Source organism: Chrysemys picta, chromosome 3, assembly GCF_011386835.1.
Source record: "Chrysemys picta bellii isolate R12L10 chromosome 3, ASM1138683v2, whole genome shotgun sequence".
NCBI classification, from domain to species: domain Eukaryota; kingdom Metazoa; phylum Chordata; order Testudines; family Emydidae; genus Chrysemys; species Chrysemys picta.
In genome coordinates this window covers 1,255,796-1,268,169 of record NC_088793.1, presented here as the reverse complement: position 1 = coordinate 1,268,169, position 12,374 = coordinate 1,255,796, and the positions used below count along the sequence as shown (strand labels likewise).

Sequence of the window (12,374 nt, the reverse complement as noted above, 5' to 3'; positions counted from 1 at the left end):
GGCGCTTCTCACCTGGCCTGCGAGCTGGGCGGCAGCCAGGCCATGAGCCGCTGTGGCCAGGCCCTGGGTCCAGGCCTCCTCGGGCCAATTCTCCTCACGGGGTGCTGGGAGGGTCAGATGGGCAGTGGGGGACACTCCTCAGAGAGTCACTGCCCCTTCCAGACCGTGTCCCCTCTAAAGCCCCAGGCCTGGTAAGTTCCCTCGCTTGGGTGTCTGGCCCCTGGGGGCTGGCTGCTGAACCTGCTCTGTCCCCTAACCCCCAGGAACTCCGTCACCAATTCCACCACGGCCAACTTTGAGCCCAGCCTGGATTACTGCGTGGTGAAGATCCCGCGCTGGGACCTCAGCAAGTTCCTGCGGGTCAGCACCAAGATCGGCAGCTCCATGAAGAGTGTGGGTGCGTGGCACAGCAGCCCCCGCCACATCCGGACTCCTGCGCTTCCCGAGCTGGCCAGCGGCACCTGGGACCCCCCACCCTGACCCCGGGCGGCTCCCCCCGGCCTTTCCGACTCAGACTGTGCATAGGGGGCTTCCCTCCCTTCCTGACATGGGGCAGCTCGCTGGGGGCTGCCCCCTCGCAGAGGCTGGCGCGTGCCTCCTCCGGCCTGGCCCTGGCCGCTCACCATGTCTCCTGTCCTCCTGCAGGGGAGGTCATGGCCATTGGCCGGAACTTCGAGGAGGCCTTCCAGAAGGCGCTGCGCATGGTGGATGAGAACTGCGTAGGCTTTGACCACACCGTGAAGCCAGCCTCCGACGTGGTGAGTGGGGGGTCCGGGGGGCTCTGCGGGGTACGAAGCGCTCCCATGCACTCTGTGGGCAGGAGCTGCTCCCCGTGCTGTCCCGAGGGCCCTGGGGACCCAGGGTGGGCCCCCCCTCAGGGCTGGGGTCTCTCCCGGATCCTGGCTGAGCTCTCCCTCCCAGCAGGAGCTGGAGACGCCCACTGACAAACGGATCTTCGTGCTAGCGGCCGCTCTGCGAGCCGGCTACCCCATCGAGCGGCTCTACGAGCTGACCAAGATCGACCGCTGGTTCCTGCACAAGATGAAGAACATCACGGACCACGCGGTGCAGCTGGAGTCCTACCGCGAGGGGCAGAGCTCCATGCCCCCCGACGTGCTCAAGAAAGCCAAGCAGCTGGGCTTCTCCGACAAGCAGGTGGCCTTGGCCGTGCTCAGGTAATGCCCGGTGCCGGGCTGGGGAGTCAGCAGGGCATGGAGGGAGGGGACGGGGCGGGGCGTGATGGCGACACAGCCGGGCACGGAGGGAGGGGACGGGGCGGGGCGTGATGGCGACACAGCCGGGCACGGAGGGAGGGGACGGGGCGGGACGGGGCGTGATGGCGACACAGCCGGGCACGGAGGGAGGGGATGGGGTGGGGCGGGGCGTGAGTCGGGGGGGCCTGGAGGGGAGCGGGCGGGGGGGCTGGAGGGGAGAGAGTCAGGGGAGTGGGGGGGGGCTGGAGGGGAGAGAGTGGGGGCGGGGCTGGAGGGGATGGGGGGCTGGAGGGGAGAGAGTCAGGGGAGTGAGCCGGGGCGGGGCAGGGCTCCTGCTGCAGCGTCCCAGATGTGCTGGCGAGGTGCAGCCGTGCGTGCTGGGGTCCGTAGTCTCTGGGCTGTGCTGTGTGTTGGGGGGCGGGGGGGGGGCTGTCTCTCCCTGCTCTCAGCCCTGCCCTCCCTGCAGCACTGAGCTGGCCGTGAGGAAGATGCGGCACGACCTGAAGATCCTACCCGTGGTGAAGCAGATCGACACGGTGGCGGCGGAGTGGCCGGCGCAGACCAACTACCTGTATCTGACGTACAACGGGACGGAGCACGACCTGGCCTTCCGCGAGCCCCACGTCATGGTGATCGGCTCCGGCGTCTACCGCATCGGCAGCAGCGTGGAGTTCGACTGGTGCGCCGTGGGCTGCATCCGGGAGCTGCGCAAGGTCAGCGGGCAGGGCGGGGCGGGCGCGCTGGCCTGGGCTCCTCGCACCCTGGATCTCCCCGTGCCCCCACGCTGGCCTGGCCGGCTCAGGGCTCCCCTCTCTTACAGATGGGCTTCAAGACCATCATGGTGAACTACAACCCGGAGACGGTGAGCACGGACTACGACATGTGCGACCGCCTCTACTTCGACGAGATCTCCTTCGAGGTGAGCCCGGCCTGGGGAGTGCGTGCCGGGGTGCTCGCGCCTGCGCTGGGGCTGGGGGCCAGGGGGGCCCAGGTGGCCGAGGGGAGCTGGCTTTGCTGGCCAGACTGCCGTGCCGCTGGGGGTAAGGGGGCGGGGGCTGTTGCAGCCGGGGGGGGCCCGTCTGGCCGGGTGCCTGTGCCATTGGGGGCCCGTGCCGTCGGGGGGGCCTGCCCCGCTCCCTGCCCCCTGGCTGCACTGCCCCCTGGCCCCGGCAGGTGGTGATGGATATCTACGAACTGGAGAGCCCCGAGGGCGTGATCCTGTCCATGGGGGGCAACTGCCCAACAACATCGCCATGGCGCTGCACCGGCAGCAGTGCCGCATCCTGGGCACCTCCCCCGAGGCCATCGACTCGGCCGAGAACCGCTTCAAGTTCTCCCGCCTGCTGGACACCATCGGCATCAGCCAGCCCCTCTGGAAGGAGCTCTCCGACATGGAGGTGAGGGGGGGGATGCTGCCCCCCTCCGTGTGTGCTGTGGGAGGGGCTGCAGGGCCTCCTCCCGTGTGTGCTGCTGGGCGGGGGGAGGGTTGCCCGGCCCACCTCCCTCCGGGGGCGTGCCGTGGGGTGGGGGAGGGGTTGCCCGGCCCGGCTCCCCTCCGGGGCGTGCCGCGGGGTGGGGGAGGGGTTGCCCGGCCCAGCTCCCCGCATGTGTGCCGTGGGGTGGGGGAGGGGTTGCCCAGCTCCCTCCGGGCGTGCCGCAGGGTGGGGGGAGGGTTCCCCGGCCCAGCTTAGCTACCCCCGGGTGTGCCACGGGGTGGGGTTGCCCAGCCCAGCTCCCCCGTGCATGCCATGGGGCAGGGAAGGTTGCCCAGCCTGTCTCTCTGCCCGCAGTCGGCCAAGCAGTTCTGCTGCAAGGTGGGCTACCCGTGCGTGGTGCGCCCCTCCTACGTGCTGAGCGGGGCTGCCATGAACGTGGCCTACTCCGACAGCGACCTGGAGAAGTTCCTGTGCAGCGCCGTGGCCGTGTCCAAGGAGCAACCCGTCGTCATTTCCAAGTTCATCCAGGAGGCCAAGGTCAGCGCGGGGCCCGGCTCCGTGGGGGGTTGGCCACAGGGGGCCAGTTTCTGGCAGCTGCTGGCAGAGCTTCGCTCGGGGGCCTGTGGGGCCCTGAACACCCCCACCCCTCTGCCGGGGCACGGACCCCGGTCACGCTGGCGGAGACAGCCCGTCTGGCTCTTCGTGCTGCAGGGGCTGGATTGTGCCTGGAGGGGTGGGGTCAGGCACTGCCTGGCAGATGGGGATCACTCAGGTTTGCAGTGGGGGGCTGAGTAGGTGAGGTGGTGCTGGGGGACACTGGGGTGTGGGGATGGCACCGGTAAGGAGGGGCTCTGGGGGGGGTTCACTTGGTGTGGTGTGTGCAGTGGGAGGTGCTGAGGGTGGGGGTGGTACCGGCACAGAGGGACTGGGGAGGGGGCCAGGGAGGGGTGGCGGTGGTACCAGCATGGAGGGGCTGGGGAGGGCAGGGAGGGGCTGTGTGTGTGGGAGGTGGTATCAGCAGGGAGGGGGGAGCAGCTGGGGGGTGGTGGTACCGGCAGGGAGGGGCTGTGGGGGGTGGGTGGTACTGGCAGGGAGGGGGGCCGGGGATGGGGATGGGGGAGCAGCTGGGGGGGATGGTACAGGCAGGGAAGTGCTGAGGGCAGTCTGTGCACTGGGGCGTTGGAGTGGGGAGGGCAGTACTGGCAGGGAGAGCAGGCTGGGGTGGGGGGGGGTGTTCTCTGGTGCAGTGGGGGCTGGGGATGCTCAGGGGTCCGGTCGTACCCTCCCACCCCCCTACAGGAGATCGACGTGGACGCCGTGGCCTGCGACGGCGCAGTGGTGGCTATCGCCATCTCGGAGCATGTGGAGAATGCGGGCGTGCACTCGGGGGACGCCACGCTGGTGACGCCGCCCCAGGACATCACGCCCAAGACCTTGGAGCGGATCCAGGCCATTGTGCACGCCATCGGGCAGGAGCTGCTGGTCACGGGGCCCTTCAACCTGCAGCTCATCGCCAAGGTACCGCCATGGGGCAGCAGGGACCTGGGGAGCAGTCAGCCTCAATGCCCTCAGTTGGGGGGGGGGGGAGGGAGGCAGCGGACCCCTTCCCCGCTGACCGCTCTGGGCTCTGCAGCGTCTCCTGCAGCCGGCCACATGTCACATCCAGGCCAGAGTTGCCTGGGACTGGGCCCCTGGATGCGGCGGGAGGGCGGGAGCAGCGTGCTGGGATCCGAGGGGGGCCTACCCCTGCCCCTGCCCTACCTCTCTGGGTGCTCAGTGCCCTGCGGAAGGGGGAAGCAAGCCGGGGCGAGCTGGTGCTCCACACATCTCACTTGCTGATTCCCTCCTCGGCTCATTCCCTCCGGGACACCTGCACTGGCCACCGTGGGAAGACAGGACACCGGGTTAGAGGGGCCTTTCCTCTGACCTAAGGCGGCTGTTCTGTTCTGACCGCGGAAGATAGGTCCATCGGGCTTTAGCCAGGCTGGGCAGGGCGAGTTTGGGTCTCCAGGCGCTGGGATAGGTCACCCCACGCTCCCGTCCGTCTGCAGGACGACCAGCTGAAGGTCATCGAGTGCAACGTGCGTGTCTCCCGCTCCTTCCCCTTCGTTTCCAAGACGCTGGGGGTGGACATGGTGGCCCTGGCCACCCAGGTGATCATGGGCGAGGAGGTGGAGTCGGTGGGGCTGATGACAGGCACTGGGATCGTCGGTGTCAAGGTGAGCGAGTGGGGAGCGGTGGGTGGGGTGGTCACGGCTGTCTGGCTTGCTGAGCCCCCCTGCCCTCTGCACCCTCAGGTTCCCCAGTTCTCCTTCTCGCGGCTGGCGGGGGCAGATGTGGTGCTGGGCGTGGAGATGACCAGCACGGGTGAGGTGGCCTGCTTTGGGGAGAACCGCTGTGAGGCCTACCTGAAAGCCATGCTGAGCACCGGGTTCAAGATCCCCAAGAAGAACATCCTGCTGACCATCGGCAGCTACAAGGTGAGGGCGGGGCAGGGCCGCGGCACGTGCTCAGAGACACTGGATGCGAAGTTTAAATCCTCGCGCTGGATGGCGGCAACGCAGCGTAGAATCCAGAACGCTAACATGCAGCAGCCAAAAGCAGCGGGAGACGAAGCAGGCTGCTCCTGAGGGAGGGAGGCCCAACGCTGCACCTTGCTCTAGGTTGGCTCCTCGCAAACTGCCTTGGCCCAGGTCCCTCGTCACACTGGTGATAGGCAGGCACCTCTGTCACCGACCCCCAGGACTGGGCTACGTCCCAGCCTGGGAACAGTCCCTGGGAGGGGCCTTCAATGACCCTGACCCCCCCAGGGTCTCACTCTTCCCCCAGGGTGAGCCATGTGACCTCGCCGCCTCCTGAGACTGGGCCCCTGGGCCTGCAGCCCCCCTGCCCCCCCCCGGGAGCGCCGGGCAGCGAGTCTGGGACAGACCTGGGGGAGACGTGTACAGTCTGGGGGAGCAGCACCCCCCAGCGTCTGTGGGGACACCCAGCCAGCGCGGGCAGACAGGAGGGTGTATCCCCGGCCTGGCACACGGCACAGGCAGCCCTGGGGGAGCCCAGGGAAGTGAAGGTCCCAGCGGAGTCCGTTCTGGGCAGCCGGCGCCCAGCTGCAGTGACCCCTGTGGTTCAAGCTCTGTCCCCCCATCTGTCGGATCTCCTTTGTCAGACTCCCGGGGTGCCCCCGACTGCTCCCCACAGACCACACTTAACCCCCCCCCCCTCCCAGCCTTTGTTCCCCAGCTGGGGGATGCGGCTCAGCCCCCTGCGGAGAGGCGGGACGACCACGTCTCTCTGGGTCGCTGGTCGCCTGGTGTCCACGTCCCGGCCATTGGATCTGCCCTTCTTTTCTCAAGAGCTGCATGGAGATGGGCCCTAAGGACCCAGGCCGCCAGGCACCATCCACACCTGTGTCTTCGCCTGCCCCAGAGCTCCCACCTGTGGGGGAACAGTGCCGCACACGGGGGAAACTGAGGCACACACAGGACTCAAAAAAGCATTACTAACAATTCCCATTGTGTCCCAGCCCTCTAGGCTGCGAGCAGGCCCAGGAATCCCCGCTCCTAGTGCCAGCTCCGTACATCGGGGCCATGCGGGTGGAGGGGCCCTGGGGCAGGGGGGTGCTGGGCTGCCCAGGCCTGGCCTGCTCTGACCCCTCCGGTGGCTGTTGCAGAACAAGAGTGAGCTGCTGCCCACAGTGCGCACGCTGGAGAGCCTGGGCTACAACCTGTATGCCAGCCTGGGCACTGCCGACTTCTACACCGAGCACGGCATCCAGGTACTGGCCGGGGGCGGGCTGCCGCCTCTCCTGGTGCGGCGCGGCCGGGGGGCAGCTTTGGGTGAGGCTCCCAGGCCTGTCCCAGGCTGCTGGACCTGCACCAGAGGCGTGGGGCCAGTGCCCAAGTTACTGGCATGGGGTGGCACCCCTTCCATGCTGGGTCCTGGGAGCAGGGCCACCATTCCCTTGTCCCCCAGTCTGTCCCCAGGTCTCTGGAGCGAGGAACCCCTCTCCTCGCCCCAGTCTGCCGGGCCCCGGGAGCAGGGCCACTCCTCCTCTGCCCCCCTCCCCCATCCATCCCCAGGTCCCTGGAGCGAGGAACCCCCTGCCCCCCAGTCTGTGCCTGGCCCCAGGAGCAGGGCCACCCCTCCTCTCCCCCACCATCCATCCCCAGGTCCCTGGAGCGAGGAACCCCCCGCCCCGCCCCCAGTCTGTGCCTGGCCTGGGAGCAGGGCCACCCCTCCTCTGCCCCCCCACCCCGTCCCTGGAGCTGGGACCCCCCCCCCGCCCCGCCCCCAGTCTGTGCCTGGCCTGGGAGCAGGGCCGCCCCTGCCCCGGTTCATGCCCAGTCACGGCAGTGGGGCTCTGGTTCCCGCCGGGCAGGTGACGGCTGTGGACTGGCACTTCGAGGATGCGGACGGCAGCGAGGCCGGGGCCAAGGAGACGCAGCGCAGCATCATGGACTACTTGGCCGAGAACCACTTTGAGCTGGTCATTAACCTCTCCATGCGCAACGCCGGGGGGCGCCGGCTCTCATCCTTTGTCACCAAGGGCTACCGCACCCGGCGCCTGGCCGTCGACTACTCCGTGCCCCTCATCATCGACATCAAGTGCACCAAGCTCTTCGTGGAGGTGGCGTGGGGGCCGGCCAGCTGGGGAGGGGGTGTGTGTGTGTGTGTGGGGGGGGAGAAACGGGCCAGCTGGGGAGGAGGTGTGGGGGGACGGGCTAGGTGGGGTACGGCCTGGTCGGTGCAGGGCAGTCTGGCCGTTTGGGGGCGGGGACCGGCCGGGGGGAGCGATGTGGCTGCTGGGGAGGGGCTGCCTGGCTGTTGGGGATGTGAGAAGGCTGGCCTGGTCAGGGGCTGCCTGGCCAGGTGGGGGCACGACGCTGGTGGGGGGAGGCTGCCTGGCATGGGGGCTCCTGGAGAGGCACTGATTGCCCAGACGAGCGTGTCCTGGCCCCAGGGAGCTGTGGGGCTCTGGGCCGTGGAGGAAGCCCAGCCCCCTGCCCCCCTTGGCTGGGTCTCTGCTCTCCCCAGCTGAGCTGCCTCCCCCGCAGGCCCTGGGCCAGATCGGGACGGCCCCCCCACTGAAGCTGCACGTGGACTGCATGACCTCCCAGAAGCTCATCCGCCTGCCAGGTACCGGGGCTCCCGGCAAGGGGGGGGGGGGGGGGGCTGGGGGCTCTTCCCCTGGCAGGGAAGCAATGGGGAGGGGCAGGAGCATGTGTCGTCATCCCCCCCCGGCAGGGACATGTAGTGGCTCTGGGAAGGGCCCTCTGGATCCTGGGTAAATCCGGGTGAGGTGGGGAGTGTCTGCCTGCCCCCCCCCCCCCCCCCCCCCCCCCCATCAGTGAGAGTCCCTGGCCTGAAGCATCTGCCCTGAGGTGTGCTGCCCGGCCTGACTGGCGTTACCATGGAGCCCCATGCGCTGCTCGGCCCCCTGGGATCCCCACTGTGTCCCTGCGCCATGGAGTGGGGGCTCAAAGCCGGGCGCCGTTACCTAGGGTGGTACTAACGCACCCCGGGTACCAGGCATTCTGGTACTTGCAGGACGGCGTGATACCACCCCCCTATCCCCCCCCCCCGGGCGTGACTACCCCCCTCCAGCGTGACCCCCGGCCTACGGTGGGGGCGAGGGGGGTGACCATACCAGCCAGTGGACAAAGCCGAGAGAAGCAGGACTGTCTGGCTTCACACTGCCCCCCGGGCCTGCCCCTGTTGAGTCCCGAGGCCAGCAGCGCCAGCCGGGGGTTCTGTGGCCCCTGCTCTGACCCCTCTCCCCCCCCCAGGGCTGATCGACGTGCACGTGCACATGCGGGAGCCGGGCGGCACCCACAAGGAGGACTTCGCCTCGGGCACAGCGGCCGCCCTGGCGGGGGGCGTCACCATGGTGTGCGCCATGCCCAACACCCGCCCCGCCGTTGTCGACGCCAGCTCCTTTGCCCTGGTGCAGAAGGTGAATGCCCCCCCTCCCCCCCCGAGCTTCTGTGCAGATGCCCCCTCAGGCCCCCTGAGCTGCCGTGAAGAGACCCCTCCCCTCGGCTGCCCCCCCCCCCCCGAGATGTCGTGCAGGGACCCCCCTCGCTCCCCCCCCCCCCCCGGGTGCTGCGCAGAGTCCCCCCTGACACCCCAGCCCACGCACCCTCCCCGCCCTGGCAGGTGCCACTCACACTCCCAGGCATGGAGCTGGCAGCGCCAGGCGTTGCGCCAGGCCAGCCTCAGCCCCCTGGGGAATGTTGTATGTGCAGCGTGGGCCTGGGAGGTGCTGGGGGGCTGTGTGTGTGTGTGTGTGTGTGTGTGTGTGTGGAGCTGCAGGCCTGGGGCCGATCCACACGCTGGTCCAGGCCCGGCTTGGCACCCCATCCTGGGCCTGTCTGAGCCTGTCTCCCTGCAGCTGGCGGAGGTGGGCTCGCGCTGTGACTTCGCCCTGTTCCTGGGGGCTGCGTCTGACAATGCCGGATCCCTGGGTCCTGTGGCTGGCGCAGCCGCCGGGCTCAAGATGTACCTGAATGACACCTTCTCCGAGCTCAAGATGGACAATGTCTCGCTGTGGATGGAGGTGGGTCCTGCGGGAAGGGCTGGGGGGTCCAACCCCATTCCTGGCGCCAGCAGCACAGCGCCCACCGGGGGCTGAGGGCCCAGCCTGCCCTCTGCATCTGCAGTGGGGACGCCCTCCTCCCCCAGCCTGCATTGCAGCCGCTGTCCGTCTGTCCTGTCTCCCTGCCCCCATGTGCTGTGCTCTGCCCCCCAACCTTCCCCCAGCACTGCTATCCAGCTGTCGTGCCCCCCTGACCCTCCCCCAGCCAACAGGGCAGCCACTGTCCTTCTGTCTTGTCCCCCCCCAAATGCTGTTCTCTTCCCCCCCTGACCTCGCTCCCCCAGCGTTGCTGTCTGACTGCCCCCCCCCCCCCCCCCGACTCTTCCCTCGTGCCAGGCTCTGCCTCTCCCCCTGGTACAACTGTTGGTTCTCCCCAGCTCTGCTCTCTCCCCCCAGCACTTCGAGCAGTGGCCGAGGCACCTGCCCATCGTGGCGCACGCGGAGAAGCAGACGGTGGCAGCGATTCTCATGGTGGCCCAGCTGTACCAGCGCCCCGTGCATATCTGCCACGTGGCACGCAAGGAGGAGGTGGGGCAACCTGGGTCTGGGCTGGGGAGGAGCTGTGGCTGCCTGTCTGCAGGCCGGGCGGGAGGCAGTGTCATCCTCTGCACTGGGGCCAGGAGAGGTTCTAGGAAAAGGCCCGGTTGGGCAGAGGCAGCACGATGAACCTCAGTGCGAATTGGCTTTTGTGAGCGCCCAGAACTCCCCGACCTGCCCCATGGGTCCTCGTCTGCCCTGCAAAGCCCCGGCTGTGTGCCTGCAGTGCTCCTGGGCCAGCGCCCCCCACCGGCTCCGCAATCTGCCCCCCAGCGGCTGCAGCGACTCGACAGTGTGCCGGGGGGGAATGTTTCTCTGCCCCATGGGGGGTGTGTGTGTGTATTTACACCCCTTGTGTCGGAGTTAAACCGAGCCAGGCCTGGGGAAAGCCCCAAAGAGCTCTTGGTGCTGGCTGGGCGGGTTATCTAGTGACTCCCAGCTCACTGCAGAGACGCTGGGCCCCGCTGGGACCCCCGGAAACCTTCGGTGTGTGCTAATGTGAGAACGGCAAACGCTGGCCGGAGGCGCTGGCTGGCAAACGCTGAGCGAAATGCAGCCCGCCTGGCGTAGCGAGGGCTGCAGCGCAGATGGGGCATGGGGGGGCGGTGTCTCCCCTCGGCCTGGGCCCTGTGGGGTGGGGGGGGGGTGTCACGGACTCACCGGACTTGTGCCTTTTCTCGGCTCTGTGGGGCCCCGGGAGTAACCCCCCGCAGCGTGACGGCCTTTCGGGAAGGCCCCCTGGCCCTGCGCCTCCTGGGACTGTACCTCTGAGCTCCCAGCATGCCTGGCTCTGCCGTGGCCCCCTCAGGGAGCCCTCTCGCTCTGGGCCCCCAGGGCCTCCATCCCGAGGGAGCAATGCCTCCTCCCCCCACGCCTGCAGTGGCTCTCATCCAGCGTCACACACGAGCCCAGCCCAGGCAGTTCTCCGGGGCCTCGGGCCTGGCCAGTCTCCGCACAGAACATCCAGGGGGCCCCTCCCCCAACTGCTCCTCCCCTGTCCTTTGTCCCCTGTCCCAGGTAAACAGGCCGCCTGAGCCTCCTTTGTTCCCCCACTGGCTGGAACGGGCTGGGCAGGTCCCCCGGCCCCTCTCGCCTCATCCCATTGTGAACCGGCTGGCTCCCAAGCTGGGCTGGGGCACCAGTCACTGAGCCCCGGCTGCTAGGCGAGGTCACGCCTGGTCGTCTGCACCCCCCTCCCTCCCCCTTGTCACACACGCAGCACCCAGGGAAACTGAGGGACGCAGAGTTCATGCAAAACACTAAGAAAATCCCCAACTTGGTCACAGGGAGTGTGTGCAGGGAGGGTGGGGGAGGGGGATCTGGGATGGGGGACGGTGTCTCACCCTCAGCCTGGGCCTGCAGATCCTGATCATCAAGGCTGCCAAGCAGAAGGGCATCCAGGTGACGTGTGAGGTGGCGCCGCACCACCTCTTCCTGTGCGAGGACGACATTGGACGCATCAGGGAGGGGCGCGCACAGGTGCAGCCCATGCTGGGCACCCGTGAGGACCTGGAGGCGCTGTGGGAGAACATGGACACCATCGACTGCTTTGCCACAGACCACGGTGAGGGGGACCGTTCTAGGGCGCCGGGGCACCAGCTGGAGTGTCCTGGACCTGGGATCCAGGGTCTGTCCCCTCTAGGGGGTGCCGGCCCCCTTCTGGCCCCAGGACAGGGATGGGTTGGGGCAGGGTGTGACGGTGCTGCCCGTGGGAGCCAGCTGAGGTCACTCAATTCGGGTGAACTGCAAACAGACCGGGGCAGACAAACCCCAAACGCTGGTGGATATTCCAATACTTAGATTTACCAACCAGCACAAAACCTCACTGGTTACTCAGAAGTTCAAACAACGCAGTTCCCTTAAAGTGCCCAGCCTCAGGCCTCCGTCCAGACACACCTGTCAGATATGATGATATTACTGAGAATCTGATCTCATCATAGAAAAGAAAAGGTTCTTCCAACCCCAAAGGATCAGCCACACACCCAGGTCCAATTACACTTAGATCTTACCCAAAATACACACTACAGCCAATTCTTATTAACTAAGCTAAAATTTATTAAAAAGAAAAGAGAGAGTGTTGGTTAAAAGATCAATCTACAGACAGACTTGAATTCAATTCTTGAGGTTCAGATACATAGCAGAGATGAGCTTGTAGTTGCCAAAAGTCCTTTTAGAAATAGTCCATAAGTTATAGTCCAATGTCCATATTCAGGGTGGCTCCAGTCAGTGACTGGGGATCTCAATCCTTGTGGCTTAAGGTTTCCCCCTCTTGAAACCCAAAGCAGATCTGAGATGAAGCAGGATCATGTCCCAGGGTTCTTATACATTTCCAGCAGCCTTTTGGCCTGAGAAAACATTAGGCTTAACTCTCCTTCTCCCAAACATCCTGGCAATTAGCACAGGGTAATTTATCCATTAAACAGTTCAGATACAGGTTATCACGACCTTCAAAGAGACATAGAGACAATAATACTATTTCCCTCAAGTGTCTTCCTAAATGTTAATATTCCTTTTTTGATCTTTGAATGAAAGCTATAGAATAGACAAGACTTGTTTGCCTACATCACAAGCCCTGAGCAAACAGCTCCCCTT

General features: G+C 66.7%; 1 protein-coding gene across 1 annotated transcript in view; it reads left to right on the top strand.

The window, feature by feature from the left end:
• Positions 1-12,374, top strand: part of CAD (carbamoyl-phosphate synthetase 2, aspartate transcarbamylase, and dihydroorotase) — a 34,029-nt gene that overhangs the window by 13,607 nt on the left and 8,048 nt on the right. The window contains 18 exon segments of the mRNA XM_065587324.1: positions 264-397; positions 646-758; positions 925-1,175; positions 1,681-1,927; positions 2,035-2,133; positions 2,388-2,436; positions 2,439-2,611; positions 3,005-3,187; positions 3,950-4,168; positions 4,702-4,869; positions 4,948-5,130; positions 6,321-6,425; positions 7,029-7,277; positions 7,705-7,786; positions 8,437-8,603; positions 9,042-9,206; positions 9,642-9,773; positions 11,145-11,346. Coding sequence (XP_065443396.1) covers positions 264-397; positions 646-758; positions 925-1,175; positions 1,681-1,927; positions 2,035-2,133; positions 2,388-2,436; positions 2,439-2,611; positions 3,005-3,187; positions 3,950-4,168; positions 4,702-4,869; positions 4,948-5,130; positions 6,321-6,425; positions 7,029-7,277; positions 7,705-7,786; positions 8,437-8,603; positions 9,042-9,206; positions 9,642-9,773; positions 11,145-11,346 — 2,921 coding nt within the window.